This window comes from Plecotus auritus (assembly GCF_963455305.1).
Source record: "Plecotus auritus genome assembly, chromosome: 8".
Classification (NCBI taxonomy): domain Eukaryota; kingdom Metazoa; phylum Chordata; class Mammalia; order Chiroptera; family Vespertilionidae; genus Plecotus; species Plecotus auritus.
The window spans coordinates 143,542,742-143,565,970 of record NC_137782.1 but is presented as its reverse complement, the minus strand read 5'-3'; the positions used below and the strand labels follow the sequence as shown (position 1 = coordinate 143,565,970).

At 39.3% G+C, this 23,229-nt stretch overlaps 1 protein-coding gene across 1 annotated transcript in view; it reads right to left on the bottom strand.

The window, feature by feature from the left end:
• Positions 1-900: 900 nt before the first annotated feature.
• CLHC1 (clathrin heavy chain linker domain containing 1) overlaps positions 901-23,229 on the bottom strand; it is a 35,386-nt gene continuing 13,057 nt past the window's right edge. The window contains exons 8-12 of the mRNA XM_080684441.1: positions 21,082-21,188; positions 11,851-12,025; positions 10,825-11,027; positions 3,482-3,661; positions 901-1,206 (exon numbers count right to left, since the gene is read on the bottom strand). Coding sequence (XP_080540567.1) covers positions 1,010-1,206; positions 3,482-3,661; positions 10,825-11,027; positions 11,851-12,025; positions 21,082-21,188 — 862 coding nt within the window. The 3' untranslated portion in view covers positions 901-1,009. The remainder of the gene's footprint in view (positions 1,207-3,481; positions 3,662-10,824; positions 11,028-11,850; positions 12,026-21,081; positions 21,189-23,229) is intronic.

The following is a 23,229-nucleotide window of genomic DNA, read 5'->3' as shown; positions in this document are numbered from 1 at the left end:
GAATACAAGTCCCCCAAGATTGGTCCTCAAGGGAGATTCTGGGAAGATGCAAGAGTAGAAGGCACCAGGAATCTGTCTTCCCTAGACAACAATTGCACTGGCAGAATCTGTCTGACATAACTATTTTAGAACTCTGGAGTCTCCCAAAGGCTTGGAACTTCCAGGTGTGGTATTCAAAATATTTAATGATCAGTATGACATGGGCACTGATCAAACAGAACAGATACCCAACTAATCAGAACAGCTTTCAGCCCTGATGCCACCCCAGGGCAAACCAGCTGAATGTCCGCTTTGATCATGGAACATGGTAAAAAATGAGCTGAACTCATGACACAGAACTCTTGTGTTTTAAATTACTTATTCTGATACTTGAAATCATCCAAAATCACTTCTTATGACGCATTTTCTGTGCCTACAGGTATCCCCGATCTACTTCTATGCAAAACTTGGCTGGTCCTTTCTCTAGGTAAGAACATGCTAGTAAGATTCCCAATTTTTATAGAAGCCTAATGTTTGCCATTTATATATACCAAAGTATGAGGCATTAAATCAATAGTACAAAATCACTATACTCGATGTTTTCCAGTGAATACAACATTGAAATGACATCTTGCCTTTCTTGTTAGAAGTCAGGTCTGTGGCATTTGATATTTGGGAAGTCAGACAGACAGGATACAATCACACCTTCCTCAGTTCTTGCTACCAAATTAGATTATCAGAATGGAGCACATGTGCACATTAGCTTATGCCCTTAGACAGAAATGCCTAAACATTTCTATACAAAGTTATTTTCGTGGATTTTATCAAGATTCAATACAAGAAATAACCATATGGACAAAAAAAAAGCAACAATGTTAATGCTCCAAAATCAAATCATAACAAAAGAAACATGATTTATTTCTGAGAGCTTCATATTCCAGATTTATTTGTTAGTTATTTCAAAATCAGTTTGCCCAACCAACATACACAAAATGTTGTAGAAGCTCCCTCAGCTGGTTAAGCTACAGAACTACCAAAAAACATGTTGCATTAAGTTGACTGTATCATCCTCTTCAGAAATTTCTGTAACTCCAGCCTGAGATCGAAGAATGGAAATAATTTCATCACATAATCTGTCAAAGCCATTCTGTGAGCATAGACTTGCCATTTCTTGCCACCTTTCTAGGGAGCAAAATGGATCATTTACCATAAGATGTTCTATTGCATCTAGGGGAAAAATATAATAATAAGTATGGCACTTGTTCTCACTTGATAATCCACACTTTGCAACTGTTCAAAAATAGAAAGGGATATTATTTAACTCAGTTACTATGATTCCTGTGCCTGGGTCCTATAAGTTTAATGTGGAGTGCTTAGTCCAGCTCACTGTAATACCTTCTTCTCTTTTTCCATTAATCTTTTCAGGCCTCAATTCAACCCTCTAGTATTTCTCACATTCCCACTCCTCCACTCACCTCCTTCTTGGTAAAGTAGCAGATACTGAAGACTACAAGAAAGGGAGCTCAGAGAGTGAAGAATGTGGGCTCAGCATTATGCAGAGTCTATAAGGTACCACTAGGAACTATCAAATAACTGAGAGTTATGGGTCTACTTTACATGACCCTTCAAACACTTTTACAAATGCCCCTAGTAGTGCTCACCCAAGGCTGAAGAAACTCTTTGGCAAACCCTCCATCCTATCTCTAGATAGGGACTTCTTAGTGATGGGGCTTCTATAACAAACATTTTTCTAAAGAAAATAATATTATTTCCTGTAGTGAGCGGTTATAGGGTTAAGCCTCAGACTGACCTGCTGGCAAAGTCGCAAACAAGTCCCAGCTTAGAAGGCACAGCCCTCTTAGCTTAATTAAGCTTGATCTTGTGAAGCTCCCTAGATCTTTCCTGGGTAGCTAATGGGCTGTGGGAGGTGCAGCACGCTGCCAAAACAAGTGAAACTCACAAGAACACTGTAACTATGGTGACCACTACCTTGTTTACCTCTGACTATAAAATAAAGCATCAGCTTGCAGTCTGGATCTGTTCTGTGGCCTCAGCCAGGCACAGAAGATCCTAGTAGACCCAGCTTATTCTCTTTGTCTGTCTTTTCTTCATCTTTCACCGGCCCTCCCTCAGGCTCTCCGAACCTTTGGCTGTGCTGGCGCGGCACAATTTCCTATAGTGACCCCCTTGGGATATATCTATTTATGAAACTCATTTCTTATCTATTTCTTGTATTGCTTAATGATAAGTAATGAAAGTTTTTCATTTTAGAATGCTGTAATTGCTATTATTTTATTCTACCCGTGATCATTATTTTTCTATCAAGTAAATATTTTAGTTGATATCTATAATGGTAATTTAAAAATTATCTTCCTCAATGTTTTCATGTAATTTACTGTTCTTTCTTTGACCCCCATATAATAATTAAAAATCAAGTTGTCTGCTTAAGTTCCTATATTAAATTAGAGCAACAATTTTCAACTGGTATGCCACAAGAATTTTTTAAAACATGAAATACCTGACTCTTTAGTCAGGGGCACTGACCTGTTTTCCCTTATATTGTCAAATTTAAAAATGACAGCCAATACAACAATAGCCGTCTGGTGTGAATGAATCAAAATTATACTCTTTATGTTTTCAGATCTGAAAAAATTTCTTTTTGGCATGCCACAGAATTTTAGTAATTAGTTTATGTGTGCCATGAGATGAAAAAGGTTGAAAATTGCTGAATTAGAGAAAGAAGAAAGATATAATTATTTATTTTTTTATCCCACTACAGAATAGCTTCAAAGTAAATATATATAATTGTTGTTTACATATATATTTAAGAATAAAAATTGAATTTTATACCTAAACATTTAAAATACATATAAAAATTACTAAATATACACATAATATAAAGTTTTTACAGGGTTAGTAATTATAATTATTACTAGAGGCCGGGTGCACAGATTCGTGCACCAGTGGGGTCCCTTGGCCTGGCTTGTGCACTCTCGGAATCCGGGACGCCTCGGGGGATGTCGGAGAGCTGGTTTTGGCCTGATCCCCGTAGGCCAGGCTGAGGGACCCCACTGGTGCACGAATCCGTGCACCAGGCCTCTAGTATGCATATAAGATCTTTGGTTAATCTCTTCCCACCCTCCCCCTTCGCCCCTTCCCTCTGAGATTCATCTGTCTGTTCCATGTTCCCATGCCTGTGGTTTCTGCTCCTGCATTGTCTGCCCCCTGGTCGGCCAGTCAGCTGGTTGCTTAGGCTTTTACATATATAGATGATGTTCCCCTGAAGCTTCATAAAGATTCTCTCTTCATTCTAATTCCCTCAAAATATATACACTGCTGCTAACAAACTCTCATTGACATGGTGATCTCCACATTTATAAACTAAAGTTAACTGTTGTCAAGAAGGAACTATTAGAAGATTGAATAACTCAAACATAATAATCTTGAACCTTTCCCTAAATAAGCCACTACTATTTCTTCTACAACATTTTACTCTACTTACCTTTCCCACCTCTATTTATTTCATGAAGTAGTTTAATGCCAACTTTTTTCATATCTATAGAGAACAGATAAAGTATAGTGAGACAAAAAGATAAAAGTGGTGGTTTTCCATTCCATTCTTTAGTGAGACACTGAATTAATCCATAGTGGGGACATAACTTTATTAGCTGCATCAGGTCATCTGAAAGCAAAAATGAAAGAAAAAAAAATTATTTATTTATTTATTTATTTATTTATTTATTTATTTATTTATAATTCTCACCCGAGGATTCCATTGATTTTTATAGAGAGTGGAAGAGAGAGGGAAAGACAGAGAGAAATATCAATGTGATAGAGACACACTGATTGGTTGCCTCCTGCATGCACCCTGACCAGGGCCAGCTGGGAGAAGCCTGCAACCAAGGTACATGTCCTTGACCAGAATTGAACACGGGGACCCCTGAGTCCACAGGCTGACATTCTATCCACTGAGCCAAAAACCGGCTAGGGCTGTTTGACTATATCTTGATGCTCATATTTGGGGCAACTTCTAGTGAATATAATGCCTTTCTTTCCACGCCTGCAAAGAAAAGGGGCTTCATAATTTTTTTCCTAAAAATATAAAGTATTCAAAAACTAAAAAATGAAGATTTCAAGAAGCCATTAGCTAGTTCAAGTAGCTGGAGGTTAAGCCAGATGAAGTTGAGTACATTTGACCATTTTTTACTCCAAAAAAAGCAATTTCATATGGTTTAATCTATTGGTTAACTGCTGAGGTAATCGAGGTAATCTAAAGCTTCAATCATGATTTATATTCTTAAAATATATACTTTGTGTTAACTTCCTAAATTAAAAAAAATTTTTTTTATTGATTTCAGAGAGGGAGGGAGAGGGAGAAGCGAGAGAAACATCAATGATGAGAGAGAATCATTGGTCGGCTGCCTCCCGCATGCCCCCTACTAGGGATCCAGCCTGCAACCTGGGCACGTGCCCTTGACCCAGGACCCTTCAGTCCACAGGCCGACGCTCTATCCACTGAGCCAAATAAGCTAGGGCAACTTCCTAAATTTTTTAAAGTAAAAATATTCTTCTTGGGTCACAACACAGGTAATTTTCAGAGTAATTTCTGATAGACTTTGAAGAGCTATCATAAATACAATCTGCACTCCGAAAGACAATATAAAGTAACATAGTGTGGTTTTTTGTTTGTTTGTTTTGTTTTTAATATATTTTATTGATTTTTTTACAGAGAGGAAGGAAGAGGGATAGAGAGTTAGAAACATCGATGAGCGAGAAACATCGATCAGCTGCCTCTTGCACACCTCCTACTGGGGATGTGCCTGCAACCAAGTTACGTGCCCTTGACCGGAATCAAACCTGGGACCTTTCAGTCCACAGGCTGACGCTCTATCCACTGAGCCAAACCGGTTTTGGCTAAAGTAACATAGTGTTGATTAAATACATACTGTACTGTGAACTTGTATGTATTAAATCACTGCATTTAATATTTAGTATAAGTGAGATATTGTTATTCTCACATTACAAGTGAGGAAGCAGGCTTAAAGAAGTTAATTTTTTCCAGGTTATACATATGGTATAAAGTAGAACAATTCATCTGATCCCCAGAGTCTATGTATGACCTTCCAATCCAAAGTGCTGGTCCTCCAAAACAATAACTACATGTGTGTGTGCACTGAATGTATTCAGATATACACATACATGCACACAAACACAGAGAAACTGTAAAAGAGGAAACAAGGAATAACAAAATATAATTCTATATCAATGCAGTTAAATGATTTTTAGAAATTCCCTAGGGATAAAGGATAAATTTATTATTTGGGTCATCAAACTATCCTCTAGTAAGGTGAAGCTATTTCTATAGCACCCCCCAGCCTCCAACATTTCCTAACTCACCCATCTTCTCCTTTTCATTCAATCAGGTATTCAAATCCCCTTCTCCATGAATTAATTAATCAATATTTACTCAATTATGTGCAAGATATGGTCTCTAACTAATCAGAAAGGACACAAATTCAAATCCTATGACCTTTCCCCACTGTTTATGACACTTCAGAATCCATTTCCTTATCCCCTGGTTTGATGTATTATTAATCAGAATTTATCTCATATTCTGTTTTAATAAAATTCTAAGATATGGTATTTGTTTAACTCATAAATACCTAGAACAGTGGTTCTTAAAATATGGTCTAGGGTCTATAAAGTCAAAACTACTTCGTGAAAATAGGAACTTGTTACTTGCCTCTTTGCTTATCATTCTCTCACAAGGACACAGGGGTGCTTTCCAGAGGCTATGACATGTGATATTACAACAAACTGAATATGGGAGCAAATATGGAAAGCCATATACCGTCTATTAAACCAGCCATTACAGAGAATTGCAAAACTATAAAATAATGTCACTCTTTCCATGAAACTATTTGGTGTTGGAAAGTCACTTTTCATAAAAAATATTTATGATAACATGTAAAGATTTATTTTAAATGAATAAATTAATATTTTAATAATTTCTCTTAGGATAAATATCGATAGATATTATCAACATAACTAAAAGCTCTTTGTGATCATCAGTGCTTTTTAAAAGTGTACAGGAGGCCTGAGCCCAGAACGCTTGAGAGCTTCACCTCAGATCTAGAATAAGCTAGTTTCCAGAGAAGTACATTTATTTGTTTAATGATCACGAAGAAGGTGAACACACAAATCATTTTAGGCTTTATTCTAGAAATTATTAGGAAGGAAAAAACAAAATGATTCTTTACTTCTAAAACAGATACTCTATTAGCTTTATGTTTTGGGGACAAAAGACTTTTCTGGTTTTGTTTTTATTGTGTTTTTTTAATTTGTAAATGTAAAACTGATAATCTAAAGCTGAGCGAGAACATTTTTCTCTGAAACCAGAAAGTATTAGCAAACTATACCCGTCCCCCGAGGCCTTGGAAGGATGATACCTTTGAAAGCTATAGTTGTTTCTCATTAAAAAGTAAAATGAACAAGTAATTTTCAAACAATGTTTCTATCTTTTAAGTTTAATTTTTCTCAGGTTATTATTTTCATCTTATGATGTTATACTAAATAAATTCTGCAGATAAATACCAAGGTTCTAATTATTTAGGAGTGTTATTAATTATTATAATATAATTATTTTAGAGTGTAGTATACTTCTAGAGCAGTGGTTCTCAACCTTCCTAATGCCGCGATCCTTTAATACAGTTCCTCATGTTGTGATAACCCAACCATAAAATTATTTTCGTTGCTACTTCATAACTGTAATTTTGCTACTGTTATGAATCATAATGTAAATATCTGTGTTTTCCAATGGTCGCGACCCACAGGTTGAGAACCAATGCTGTAGAGCCTAAGACCATGGGAAAACACAGATGTTTACATTATGATTCATAACAGTAGCAAAATTACAGTTATGAAGTAGCAACGAAAATAATTTCATGGTTGGGGGTCACCACAACATGAGGAACTGTATTAAAGGGTCACGGCATTAGGAAGGTTGAGAACCACTATTCTAGAGGAACAGAATAATCATGTTCTAAGGGTAATTAAAACCTATATTCCATGCCTGAATCCCGACTAAAATAATTCTTACCTATGGAAAAATAATAATACAAAACCTGAATCTATACACTTAGATAATAATAAAATGTATCATTGGAAAGTGTATATAAAATGAACATTGAATAGTTCCTACTATGCCAGATTCTATTCTGTTATTGTGTGCATATAGGCAAATTACTTACCTTTATGTCCTTAGCCTCTCTGGACACATAGGTGTTTTTTTTTTCCATCTATAAAATTGGGATCATACTAAAACCTACCTCATAGAGTTAACATAAGGATTAAATGAGATAATTCATGTAAAAAGCTGAACTATTATCTATTTTACAGTAATAGTATCAGGCATGCTGTTATATAGTGAATGAAGAAATTAGTAACTTTATAAAAGAGATTCTAAGTAAAAGTCCATTTATTGTTTAAAAATTATCAGATTCAACAGCCATAAAATATCCTTTTCCTGGGAAAATGTGACCTAAAAATACTACATTTTATTTCATTTCGCAACTGGGGTACACAGCCTGCACATTGGGACTGCCGCTGCCTGGGGTATGGGGAGCTGTCAGGACTGCCTGTACATTGACATCACTGCTGAACCAGATTCATTATAAGAGATCAGATCATTCAATTAGGGTCACCCTAAAAGGTCCACAATTCTCTCAGATCACTGCCCAGTTGCAACCTAGGTGTTTCAAATTTTGAAATGAATTTTATTTCACCAATTCTTCATTTCTAATGCTTATATCATAATTGAGAACATTATATATAATAAATAAGCTCAGTTTTTTAATCCTTTAAGTAGTATGGTATAACCTATCTGTAAAATGTATCTTTAAAACTGTATATTTCAGGACCATCCAGTTTATTAAATGTTTATGTATTGAGAAAACATGTAATATCTTTGAAGGTCAAACATGAAAGTCAAACAGCTTAAGCTTAACTGTTTTACTGAAAATTACAAAAGAAATCTAGTACTTATTATATGCAAAATGAACTTTATTTTTTTAAAAATATATTTTATTAATTTCAGAGAGGAAGGGAAAGGAAGAGAGAGCTAGAAACATCAATGATGAGAGGGAATCATTGATTGGCTGCCTCCTGCATGCCCCCCACTGGGGATGGAGCCCACAACCCGGGCATGTGCCCTTACCGGAATCGAACCTGGGACCCTGGAGTCCGCAGGCCAATGCTCTATCCACTGAGCCAAACCGGCCAGGGCAAAATGGACTGTATAATGTAAAGCCAAAATACTGCCTACTGGAGAAACCAAGATGGTGGCACAGGTAAGCACCTAAACTGCTGCCCCGCACAACAATTTCAAAACTACAACTAAAAGACAGAACGGACACCATCCATAACCACAGGAAAGCTGGCTGAGTGGAAATTCTACAACTAGAAGGAAAGAGGAAAGCTCACGGAGAAGGAGCGGCAAAGGGCTGAGGTATGGAGACACGCGCGCGCAGAGAGGAAGGGCGGCGGAGTGCCTGGCTGGCTTTCTCTGGTGGGAGGGGGAAGGAAGCCCCCTACTGCACTGAACCCCAGTTCTGACTGCACTGAACCTCAGTTCCGGGCGAAACCCTATGGACCCAGGCTCATACAGGGGCAGTTTGGACTGTGAGGTAGAGAGAAAGGCACACGGAGACTCAGAGACTCGGAGACTCAGGGGAGCCGCAGCGGCAGGGGTCTGGAGGCGCGAGTGCGCACAAAGACTGACTGCAGAGGTTACTACAGGCTATCCCTAGTGGAAGGGAGTTGGAAGCTCCTGATTGCACTGAACCCCAGTTCCGAGTACACTGAACCGCAGTTCTGGGCAAGCCCCTGGGGACCCACGCTCTTACGGGGGAAATCTGGACTGTAAGGCGGAAACTCGGGAACTGCGGAAGGCAGAGGTCTGGAGGCGCGCGCGCAAGGGCAGGGCTGACAGGAAGCCAAGACTGTCTGCTCCGCCTTGAGACTCCACCCCTTCCAAGTTGAGCACAGAGGCTTTTGCAATCTGGCAAGGCTAATCCTATAAGGCTGTCTCCAGCACCGAAAATCTCCCAGCATAGATACAGCTGATCCTTACAGCCAACTGGCCTGCAGGTCAATTCCTCCCAGTGATACCAACAACAATCAAGACTTAACTACAACAAATCTGTACACACAGTCCACAAAGGGGTGCACCAAGAGTGTCCACCTTAGGTTAATTGGGGAGGCCGACCCACTGGGCCATATAGGAAACCTAGCACACAAAGCTACCCTACCAACTCAGGGAAGTAGTGAAAAATGGGGAGACGAAGAAACAGATCACAAACGAAAGAAATGGAGGAAAACAAACGACCGGATATAGAATTCAAAACCACAGTTATAAGGCTTTTCAAGAATATCCTAGAAAAGGCCGATAAATATAATGAGACCCTCAAAGATATGAAAAAGGACCAATTAGAAATTAAACATACACTGACTGAAATAAAAAAATATTATACAGCCGAAACCGGTTTGGCTCAGTGGATAGAGCGTCAGCCTGCGGACTGAAGGGTCCCGGGTTCGATTCTGGTCAAGGGCATGTACCTTGGTTGCGGGCACATCCCCAGTGGGAGGTGTGCAGGAGGCAGCTGATCGATGTTTCTCTCTCATCGATGTTTCTAGCTCTCTATCCCTCTCCCTTCCTCTCTGTAAAATGTCAATAAAATATATTAAAATATATATATATATATTATACAGAGACCCAATAGCATACTAGAGGAACACAAGAATCAAGTCAAAGATTTGAAATACAAAGAAGCAAAAAACACTCAACCAAAAAAGAAAAAAGAATCTAAAAAGTTGAAGATAGTGTAAGAAGCCTCTGGGACAACTTCAAGTGTACCAACGTCAGAATTATGGGGGTGCCAGAAGAAGAGAGAGAGCAAGATACCAAAAACCTATTTGAAGAAATAATGACCGAAAACTTCCCCCACCTGGTGAAAGAAATAGACTTACAAGTCCAGGAAGCGCACAGAACCCCAAACAAAAGGAATCCAAAGAGGACCACACCAAGACACATCATAATTAAAATGCCAAGAGCAAAAGACAAAGAGAGAATATTAAAAGCAGCAAGAGAAAAACAGTTAATTACCTACAAGGGAGCACCCATATGATTGTCAGCTGATTTCTCAACAGAAACTATGCAGGCCAGACGGGAGTGGCAAGAAATATTCAAAGCGATGAATAGCAAGAACCTACAACCAAGACTACTCTACCCAGCAAAGCTATTATTCAGAATGGAAGGCCAGATAAAGAGCTTCACAGATAAGAAAAAGCTAAAGGAGTTCATCACCACCAAACCAGTATTATATGAAATGCTGAAAGGTATTCTTTAAGAAGAGGAGGAAGAAGAAAAAGGTAAAGATAAAAATGATGAACAACAAATACATATCTATCAACAAGTGAACCTAAAAATCAAGTGAATTAAAAATCTGATGAACAGAATAAACTGGTGAATATAATAGAATCAGGGGCATAGAAAGGGAGTGGACTGATAATTCTCAGGGGGAAAGGGGTATTGGTGGGGTTCAGGAAGAGACTGGACAAAAATCGTACACCTAAGGATGAGGACAGTGTTGGGGGAGGTAAGGGCAAAGGGTAGGGTGGGAACCGGGTGGAGGGGAGGTATGGGGGGAAAAAGGAGAAACAACTGTAATAATCTGAACAATAAAGATTTATTAAATTAAAAAATAAATATTGCCTACTAACACGGGTGATCTTACAATTAAAGTCCAGAATTCAAATATATATAAATAAGTAGGCTTTATTACTTACCACAAGTAAAGTCCTTGAGTTGTTGTATGTATTCCATGGCCTCATGAAGCTGATCCTGTTTACACAGGCAGAGAACAATTTTGTTGAACAGCTTACATTCACTGTAGATTATCTGAGCTAAAGCCAGGCACTTGGCCTTGTTATGAGTATCCTGATCTCCATAGTCACAAATCACATCCCCAGCCTCCTCAGAAAATGTGAGCCTAGAGCAAGGAGATCAATAAGGCACACATTACTAAGTTCTTAATGAGAGGATAAAAATGAAGTCTTGGGCCCTAGCCGGTTTGGCTCAGTGGATAGAGCGTCAGTCTGCGGACTGAAGGGTCCCAGGTTCGATTCTGGCCAAGGGCCCATGCCTGGGTTGCGGGCTCAATCTCCAGTGGGGGGCATACAGCAGGCAGCCGATCAATGATTCTCTCTCATCATTGATGTTTCTATCTCTCTATCCCTCTCCCTTCCTTTCTGAAATCAATAAAAAAATATATATATTTTTTAATGAAGTCTTGGAAAACTCATCACAGTAGAACTGGAATTTCTATGGTCTGTAAGAATTGCAAGTTAGTAGGCAATTAATGTCGGAGAAATTAAATACATCTAAAATTTAACAGCAAGAAGAACAAAAACAATTAGCATGTATTCCTTTGGAGGAAGACATTTTGGCAACACTGAACTCAAGTTATTAAAAAACCGATATACAACATTAAAACTCTCCTAAAAAGACTGGAGGGATTTCAAAATATAAGGTCAACAAAAATTCTGGCCACCCTCCTCCGCCTTTCCTCCGAGATTCCTCACTCTGTTACATGCTTCCATGTCCCTTGATCCTCTCTGTTCATCAGTTTATTTTGTTAATTAGATTCCATATATGAGTGTGATCATGTGATACTTGTCTTTCTCTGACTGACTTATTTCATTTAGCATGATACTCTCCAGGTCCCTCCATGCTGTCTCAAAGAAAACTATTAAATTTTTGAGAATGAACAACTTTATTAACCAAATATCAAAATTAAGTTCAATTTTGCTTACCTTTCTTGAGTGACCCAGTGGATAACTAAATCTAAACGTTTTTCCGAAAGTCCACATTTGATTCCTTCCAGGGTTAGTTCTGCATCAATAGGATGTCTATTAGCATGACTTGTGGTAAAGATAGCCTCAAAAAATGAAAGTAATGGAAAAGGCTTTCCTCTAATTTTTCCAGCAGCTACAGAGAAAAATAGAGTTTTTAAGTCAAATACTTTAATAGTTTTATCTTATTTCATATTATTTTCATCTCTTTGCATTTTTTAAAAATTTGAATCTAAAATTACATATTTGTAATTTTGGGGTTTTTTTGTTGTTAATCCTCATCCAAGGACATTTTTCCATTGATTTTCAGAGAGAGTGAAAGGGAGGGGGAGAGGCAGAGAGAGAAACATCAATGTGAGAGGGACACCATCAATTGGCTGCCTCCCTCATGCACCCTGACCAGGGCCAGGGATTGAACCTGCAACTGAGGTATGTGCCACTGACCGGGATCAAACCCAGAACCCTTCAGTCTGCAGGCCAACACTCTATCCACTGAGCCTAACCGGGTGGGGCCATATTTGTAATTTTTAACTAATGCTTATGGATTAAACATTCTATTTGGGATAATAACTAAACATTACATGCTATGTATAAACCAAGGCAAAGATTGGCGTGATTATAAGCCAAGGAATACCAAACATTGTTGCCAGCCACCTAGAAACTAGGAGAGAAGCATGAAATGTAATCTCTCTCAGAGCCTCCAAAAGGAACTTTTAAAAGCTAAAGGGGTATACCACCAGCAGATCTGCACTATAGGAAATGATAAAGATAGTCTTTCAAGCAGAAAGAAAATGATACCAGGTAGGAATACAAATCTACAAAAGGAATGAAGACCAAAAATGGTATATGCTCTAAATATAAGAATTTAGAAATATATTATTTTTATATAATATATCAAGGGGTATAGTATCATCTGAGAGTAGCATGTGATAAATATTTAATCTATAAACCCTAAAGCAACAACCAAAATAAATCAACAAAAAATTTGTAGCTCATAAATCAACAAAGGAGAAAAATGAAATCATTAAAAAATTGAACTAATCCAAAAGAAGGCAAAAAAAGAGAGAGAAGGTAACAAAGAAGAGTTGAGGAAAACAGCAAACAAAACTGAACCATGTCAATAATCATATTAAATATAAATGATCTAAACACTGCATTTGAAAGACAAAGATTGTCAGACTGTATAAAAAAGTAGGGCCCAAGTATATGTTATCTAGAAGGCATTGACTTTAAACAAAGACACAAATAAATTCAAAGTATGAAAAATATATACACACTAATATTTATCAAAAGAAAGATGGATTGCTACTTCTAATCTCAAAATTTACTAGAAAACCACAGTAATTAAGATAGTATGATACTATCTTAGGATGAATATCTAGAGCAATAGGGATAAATTAAGAGTTCAGAAATAAACCCTGGCCAATTGATTTTTGACAAAGGGGCCAAAAAAGTCAATGGATAAAGTAAAGTCTTTTTCTTAACAAATGGTGCTGGGAAAACTAGATACGCACATGGAAAGGAATGCATTTGGACCCCTACCTCCCACTATACACAAAAATGAACGTATAGTAGATGACAGACCTAAATACATAAACTTAAGTTAGGCAAGGAGTTCTTAGATACAACAGCAAAAGCACAGAAATAGAAGAAAAAATTCATAAACTGAATTTCATCAGAATTAAACATTTTTATTCTTCAAAAAAGCAGGAAGGTAGGGAGGGAGAGTGTGTGAGAGAGTGATAGAGGTGTGTGTGGACGTGTGTGGGTGTATGTGTGAGTGAAATAGGGACAGTTAGACCCTGCAGTTCTTCCAGGGGGCTGCCAATACAGGCAGTCTTAGACAGCAAAACCCCGCGGCCGCCGCAAACACTCCAGGGAGGACACTGGCGACACAGAGACCACGCCATCTTGAAGAACAGAACTGCTTGAGACTAGGATCCTAGCCTCACCACCACCCAGTCTGGTCTTGGAAGCAAACCAGGACCCTACAGCCGCTCTGGTAGAAGACATGCCACCACAGCTGCAGACCCAGGGACACCAGGACTCCAAGCACCCGGCCGCAGATTTCTGTGAGTCACAAAGCCAATCCCCCTCCACCACCGCCCCTGAGGCAACGACATAGAAACTACCTGACCCCAGGTGCACAATAAGGCTTTCTGCATACGCAAAGCAGTGGGGACTCTGCCTGACTTTGAGCCTTGGTGTCAGACATGGGAAGTTGTTTCCCGCGACTAGTCTCCGCGCCCAGGCAGGGAGACTGAGCGGAATTCAAGCCTAGCCGCTCATCTCTAGGGAGGTGGTCTTCTGCGACCAGATCCCACACCCATGCAGGGCAGGGAGACAGCGCTGAACTTGAGCCCGGACTTGTGAACTCAGGGAATTTGTTTTCCTCGACTCATCTCCATGCCCAGGCAGGAAGGCAGTCCTGAATTTGAGCATAGGTGCACGACCTTGGGGAGATTGTCTTCTGTGACCAGATCCTACGCCCACGCAGGGAGACAGCACTGAATTTGAGCCTGGGGGTGCAAACCCGGGGAGTTTGTTTCCCATGACCAGACCCTGCACCTTAGTAGAGAGACTGTGGTGAATTTGAACCTGGATGTGCGGTCTCAGGGAGCTTGTTCCCCACGACCAGATGCTGTGCCCACACAGGAAGGCAGTGTTGAATTTGAGCCTGGGTACATGGACACAGGGAGTTTGTTTTCCACAGTGCACACCCACGTGACCAGACCCCACACCCACACTAAGGGACAGGTCCACTTCTGACTTTCAGGGCAAGCGCACACAGAAGGCTGTTTACTGCAGGGCAGAAGTGGACCTCCTGCCAACACAGTGCAACTGAGCAACCCAGTCTCCCGGGCAGATCGAATCTCCACACAAGAGGCAGCATTGACCACCAGTGACTAGACTCCGTTCCTCATTACGTGCGCCTGAGATCCCTGATTCCCAGTACATTTACACTAAGAGCCAGTGACTCCAATTCTTGGCGCATGTGCACACAGGGACCTGATTCTCTGTGTGAGGTAGCACCAAGAAACAGAGACTCTGATACTCGATTCTCGGCATGGACACAGGAAGCCTCTGACTCCTGACATGCAATAGGGGACTTTGATTTTTGGCACATGCCTGTGGGTTCTCTGTTTCAACATGGCGCAGGCAGAGTCCCTGATTCTAGATGCACACACGAGGCCACATTAAGCGCCTGTGACTCTGACCCAAAGCGAGCGTGGTTCCCACCAACCCACAGCAACCACACGTCTTGGTATCAGAGCTCTTCAGTGACACTTGGGGGGTGCAAAACTCCCATTGCACATGGTCCCGGCTCCCGCAACTCGACATCTGAACCTTCTGGTGATAGTCAGAATGGGGAGACAACGAAGCAATCCCCAGAGGAAAGAAAAGGAGGAATTGCCAAGTAAGGAAATAAGTGAAACGGAAGCATGCAACATGACAGAAAAAGAATTTAGAGTAATGGTCATACAGTTCATACACCATATGGATGAGAAAATCAACAACCTATGCAAAAATCAGGAAGAAATGAAAAATGATATAGCTACAATCAAAAACACCATGGAAGGCTTCAACAGTAGACTAGAAGAAGCAGAGGACCAAATCAGCAAGTTAGAAGATCAGGTACAGAAACAAGCCCAATCTGAATAGCAACTAGGGAAAAAAATTAAAAAGCAGGAGGAGAGCCTAAGGGAGCTTTGGGACAATACAAAATGAAATAACATATGTATAATAGGGCTGCCACAAAGACAAGCAGAGCAGCAAGGATTAGAAAATTTATTTGAAGAAATAATGACAGAAAACTTCCCTGATATGGGGAAGAAAAAAGTTACTCAAGTACAAAGAGTCCCAAGCAAGATGAATCCCAAAAGACCCACACCAAGACACGCCATAATTACAATGGCAAATGTTATCGACAAAGAGAGAATCTTAAAGGCTGCAAGAGAGAGACAGAGAGTTACCTACAAAGGATCCCCCATCAGATTATCAAATGATTTCTCAACAGAAACATATCAAGCTAGAAGGGAATGGAAGGAGATACACAAAGTGATTCAAAGCAAGGGACTCAATCCAAGAATACTCTATCCAGCAAGACTATCAATCAAAATTGAAGGGGAAATCAGGAGCTTCACAGACAAAAAAAAAAAAGGCTAAGGGAGTTTATCACTACCAAACCAGCAATGCAAGAAATGCTAAAGGGAATGCTGTAAAAAGAAGAAACAAAAAGATAAGAAGGAACACAACCTCAAAAAATAAAAATGGCTACAAACAAGTACCTTTCAGTAATAACTTTAAACGTAAACGGACTAAATGTTCCAATCAAACGACATCAAGTGGCTGAATGGATAAAAAAAAATGACCCATATATATGCTGTCTACAAGAGACCCACCTCAGAACAAGGGACTCACACAAACCGAAAGTGAAGGGATGGAAAAACATATTTCAGGCAAATGGAAATGAAAAAAAAGCTGGGGTAGCCATACTTATATCTGACAAAATAGACGTCAAAGTGAAGGCCATGACAAGAGATAAGGAAGGCCACTTCATAATACTAAAGGGATCGATACAACAAGAGGATATAACCCTGGTAAACATATATGCACCCAATGCAGGAGCACCCAAATACATAAAAAATCTCCTGGAAGATATCAAGAGAGAGATAGACAACAATACAATCATAGTAGGGGACTTTAATACACCACTGACATCACTGGATAAATCCTATAGACAAAAAATCAGCAAAGAAACAACAATCCTAAATGACTCACTAGATCAGATGGACTTAATTGACATCTTCAGAATATTTCACCCCAAAGCTGCGGAATATACGTTCTTCTCAAGTGCACATGGGACATTTTCAAAAATAGACCACATACTGGGTCACAAGCAAAGTCTCCCCAAATTCAAGAAGATTGAAATCACACCAAGCATCTTTTCAGACCACAATGGCATAATATTAGAAATAAACTACAATAAAAACAAGCCAAAACACTCAAACACTTGGAAGCTGAATAGCATGTTATTAAATATTGATTGGGTTACCAATGAGATCAAAGAAGAAATTAAAAACATTCTGGAAACTAATGACAATAAAAACACAACAATCCAAAACCTATGGGACACAATGAAAGCAGTCCTGAGAGGGAAGTTTATAGCTCTACAGGCCTACCTCAAAAAACAAGAAAAAATGGTAGTAAATCATCTAATGCTACAACTCAAAGAATTAGAAAGAGAGCAACAAGAAAAGCCCAGAGTGAGCAGAAGGAAGGCGATAATAAAGATTAGAGCAGAAATAAATGACATAGAGACAAAAAAAAACAATACAAAACATCAATGAAACCAAGAGCTGGTTCTTTGAAAGGATAAACAAGATTGATGAACCTCTAGCCAGGCTCACCAAGAAGCAAAGAGAGAGGACTCAAATAAACAAAATCAGAAATGATAGAGGCAAAATAACAACAGACCCCACAGAAATACAAAGGATTATTAAAAAATATTATGAACAACTCTATTCCAACAAACTAGACAACCTGGAAGAAATAGACATATTCCTAGAAAAATACAACCTTCCAAAACTCAATCAGGAAGATTCTAAAAATCTCAATAGGCCAATAACTATGGAAGAAATTGAAGCAGTCATCAAAAAGCTTCCAGCAAACAAAAGCCCAGGGCCAGATGGCTTCACAGGAGAGTTATACCAAACATTCAAGGAAGAACTAAAACCTATCCTCCTCAGACTATTCCAAAAAATTCAAGAGGAAGGAACACTTCCAAACTCATTCTATGAAGCCAGCATTACCCTAATACCAAAACCAGATAAAGACAACACAATGAAAGAAAATTACAGGCCAATATCCCTCATAAACATAGATGCCAAAATCCTCAACAAAATTCTAGCAAACAGGATCCAGCAGTACGTCAGAAAGATCATACACCATGACCAACCAGAATTTATACCAGGGATGCAAGGATGGTACAATATCCGCAAATCAATAAACGTGATACATCACATAAACAAATTGAGGGGAAAAAATCACATAGTCATGTCAATTGACGCAGAAAAAGCATTTGACAAAATCCAACACCCTTTCGTGATAAAAACTCTCAGCAAGGTGGGAATAGAAGGATCATACTGCAACATCATAAAAGCCATATATGATAAACCCACAGCCAGCATCACACTCAATGGACAAAAACTAAAACCATTTCCCCTAAGATCAGAAACAAGTCAGGGATGCCCTCTCTTACCACTCCTGTTTGACATAGTACTGGAAGTACTAGCCATTGCTATCAGACAAGAAGGAATAAAAGGCATCCAAATTGGAAAAGAAGAAGTAAAAATGTCCTTATTTGCAGATGACATGATACTGTACATAGAAAACCCTAAAGACTCCATCAAAAAATTATTAGACTTAATAAATGAATTTGGCAAGGTAGCAGGATACAAAATTAACGCCAAGAAATCTATGGCATTTCTATACACCAATAGTGAACTTACAGAAAGAGAGACTAAAAAAGCAATCCCATTTACCATCATACCAAAAAAATTAAGATACCTAGGAATAAACTTAACTAAGGAGGTAAAAGACCTATACACGGAAATCTACAAGACACTGAAAACAGAGATAGAGGAAGATATAAACAGATGGAAGAACATACAGTGTTCATGGATTGGTAGAATCAACATCATTAAAATGTCCATACTACCCAAAGCAATCTATAGATTTAATGCAATCCCCATTAAAATACCAACGGCATATTTCACAGACCTAGAACGAACTCTCCAAAAATTCATCTGGAATAACAAAAGACCATGAATAGCCACAGCAATCCTGAGAAAGAAGAACAAAGTAGGTGGGATCTCAATACCAGATTTCAAGCTGTACTACAAAGCCACTGTTCTCAAAACAGCCTGGTACTGGCACAAGAACAGACATATAGATCAATGGAATAGAATAGAGAACCCAGAAATCGACCCAAACCACTATGCCCAATTAATATTCGACAAAGGAGGCATAAACATAAAATGGAGTCAAGACAGTCTCTTCAATAAATGCTGTTGGGAAAATTGGACAGATACATGCAAAAAAATGAAACTAGACCACCAACTTACACCATACACAAAAATAAACTCAAAATGGATAAAGGACTTAAACATAAGACAGGAAACCATAAAAATACTAGAGGAATCCACAGGCAGCAAAATCTCAGACATATGCTGAAGGAACTTCTTCACTGATACTGCTCCTAGGGCAATGGAAACTAAAGAGAAAATAAACAAATGGACTACATCAAAATAAAAAGCTTTTGCACAGGAAAAGAAACAATCAACAAAACAACAAGAAAGACCACTACATGGGAGAACATATTTGCCAGTGTTATCACTGATAAGGGTTTAATCTCCAACATTTACAGGGAACTCATATAACTCAACAAAAGGAAGATAATCCAATCAAAAAATGGGCAACAGACCTAAATAGAATCTTTTTGAAAGAAGACAGAAGGAAGGCCAAGAGACATATGAAAACATGCTCAAAGTCACTAATTATCCAAGAGATGCAAATCAAAACGACAATGCGGTACCATCTCACACCTGTCAGAATGGCTATCATCAACAAATCAATAAATGACAAATGCTGGCGAGGATGTGAAGAAAAAGGAACCCTGGTGCACTGCTGGTGGGAATGCAGACTAGTGCAGTCACTGTGGAGAAGAGTATGGAGTTTCCTCAAAAAACTAAAAATGGAACTCCCATTTGACCCAGTAATACCACTTCTAGGAATATATTCCAAGAAACTAGAAACACGAATCAGAATGGATATATGTACCCCTATGTTCATAGCAGCACAATTTACCATAGCTAAGATTTGGAAACAGCCTAAGTGCCCATCAGCAGATGAGTGGATTAAAAAACTGTGGTACATCTACACAATGGAATATCGCGTTGCGCTAAAAAAGAAGGAATTCCTACCATTTATAACAACATGGATGGAACTGGAGAGCATTATGCTAATTGAAATAAGCCAGTCAGAGAAAGATAAGTATCACATGATCCCACTCATTTGTGGAATATAATGAACAACATAAACTGATGAACAAAAACAGTTCCAGAGACAGAGAAACATTGATCAGACCATCAAACCTCGGAGGGAAGGTAGGGGAGGGTGGGGGTAAGGGGGAGATATCAACCAAAGGACTTGTATGCATGCATATGGGCCTAACCAATGGACACAGGGGGGTGAGGGCATGAGTGGGGGATGGGGGAGTAATGGTGGAAGAAGGATACATATGTAACACCTTAATCAATAAAGAAATTTTAAAAAAAAAGAAAAAGTAAAAGAATAATCCACAGACTGGAAGAAAATATTTCTATATCATCCTATATAATAAAAGGATAATATGCAAATAGACCAAACAGCAGAATAATCGAACCAATCAAAGTGTAATATGCTAATGATATGCTAAGGCTGCTCAACTACTCGCTATAACATGCACTGACCACCAGGGGGCAGACAGTCAACTGGTCGATCAGTCACTACGATGTGCACTGACCACCAGTGGGGTCCCTCAGCCTGGCCTGTGCCCTCTCGCAATCTGGGACCCCTCGGGGAATGTCAGAGAGCCAGTTTCAGCCCAATCCTGCAGACCACTCCCCTTGGAAGGGCGTCAGATGCAAGGCTCATGGCTGGCCAGCGCTGGCTGCTGTGGCAATGCGAGCCTCTCCTGATTGTGATTGATTGGGTGCGAGCCCGCGGCAGGCACATTAGGACCAGGATGAGCGGAAGCGGCAGGTAGGAGCTGCAGGCGGCACTGGACTGTGGGTTTCAGCCCGATCCCTTCAGGCCACCCAGAGGGACTCCACCTGTGCACGAATTCGTGCACCAGACCTCTAGTCTATATGATAAGGGAATATAGAAAGAATTCTTGCAACTCATTAATAAAAACACAAATACTGCACACTCTCCCTCCCGGGAGTACACCTGAGCCTTTCTCCGCCCCCTCCCTCTCCTCTTCTCCATCTTCCTCCCTTGTACTGTTACAGCTCAGGAAACTGAGTAAAAGGTAGAGATAAGACTTGGAGCCTAGATCTTTCGTCTCCCAGTTCAATACTCTTTCCATTCTATCATGGGGGAAAGTATAGCTGCATACATATAGAAGGTTCAGAGAGAAATGCTTACCCTTAAATTTATTCACTGTCCCAATGTTTAGAAGAATTCCTCTAGGACTTTTTGCTGCAAAACAAGCAGCCTTCTCGTATTCACCAAGTGAGATTAATTTATTGAACCTACAGACATTACATTTCATTATACATTAAAATAGTAAACAAAAAAGAAAACTGATTAGAAATCTCTAAATATACACTAAACACAGTGGCATAGTAATATAGAAAAGCAATTCTAATAAATGATAACGAGATTCATTCACTCTGTAAGAGGTTATTTCACTTCTTTCCCTAATATTCTATCATTTTTGTAGCCTCAGAAAAAAACTCATCTGCCAGCTGACTGTGAACCTCACCCTGTACTTTATTCCTATAGTACTTTACAGCAAGCCATAGCAAATGAACAGAACTTGAGGTGAAGTTACAATGAGCTCAAATTTTTTTTCTCTCATATCATCTCCAGATAAAAGGGGGTGTTAGGGAAAAGAGGATAATCTGCTTAGAGGCTCATCTAGGGGAAATATTAAATGAACACAAAGGTTGCCAAGTTGAAGATCAAGAAGTACCCTTGGTATTCAGAATTTATGTTGCTCAGCAGACTCCCAATTAAATATGAGATTAAAACACAGGAGAAAAGATAATAGTTCAAATAACTTAAGCCTCTACTCCTCTTCCTAGGGCAAAATACCTTCAAATCAGCCCTCACCTCACAATTAATAAAACTATGGTAAACACCAATTTACACAGTGTTGCAAATGAATGTGGAATCCGAGGAGAAAAATATCTAAGTAATATTAAGTAAAATACATAAAATGTTTAACCTCAACAAGGGTTTTTCTCTCCTATCTAGAGCTGGCAGACTTAGAGAAGCACACAGTGTAAGGAAATAATGGGCTTTGGTGCCCCCCTCCCCCCCAAAAAATAATCTTCACTCCTTATTTGTATCATATCAACATGCAAATCAACAGTTGAAAACTGTTTCACATGTAAGATTAGGGACATTAAATATGTTCATTGCATATGGACTGTATAGCCTATGAATTAACCTCTTAAAGAATAAAGTCTTAAATTTCTTTAAGCCTCTATTTTACACTATAAATAATAACTTAAGTATTGGGCAAAAATGTGCCAGCCGGTGTGGCTCAGTGGTTGAGCACTGACCCAGGAACCAAGAGGTCAACAGATTGATTCCCAGTCCAGGCACATGCCCAGGTTGTGGTCTCAACCCTCCCTCCCCCATGAGGGGCATATGAGGGGATGTTCCTCTCTCATCGAGGTTTCTATCTCTTTATCCCTTTCCTTTCCCCTCTCTCTAAAATTTAATAAAAACATATTTAGGAAAATACTTTTTAACATCAAGTTGATGATGAGGGAATGCAAGAAAAGTATAAATAAAACTTAAATCAACACTACAAACCACCTATATTCTCTGAAATATTTCCTAGACTACTAATCTAGTATTTTTTAAAATATATTTTTATTGATTTCAGAGAGGAAGGGAGAGGGGGAGAGAGATAGAAACATCAATCATGGGAGTGAATCATCAATTGGCTGCTTCCTGCATGCCCCACACTGAGGATCAAGCCTGCAACCTGGGCATATGCCCTGACCAGGAATCGAACTGTGACCTCCTGGTTCATAGGTCAACACTCAACCACTGAGCCACGCTGACTGGGCCCAATCTAGTATTTTATCACGGAGAATTATCATTTAAAATTCTACCTTATTTTCTAATTTGTTTATTAGAAGTTAAAAAAATTTTTTTTGCAATGTCTAGACCAGGGGTGGGCAAACTTTTTGACTCGAGGGCCACAATGGGTTCTTAAACTGGACTGGAGGGCCGGAACAAAAGCATGGATGGAGTGTTTGTGTGAACTAATATAAATTCAAAGTAAAGGAGCGGAGGGGAGAGCAAGAGAACCCTCCGCTCTTTCGGCTCCGCGGGCCGGATAGAACAGCCGAACGGGCCGGACCCAGCCCGTGGGCCGTAGTTTGCCCATGGCTGGTCTAGACCATGCATGCAGAAGAGATGAAACGGTTATTCCATTTCAATTTACAATGGCCCAATGTTATTTTATTCCATGCATATAACTGCTCAGATCATTGAAAAGACTATGATAACAAATAAATGGGAAGTACTAGGGTAAAATTTTAAAGATACAAA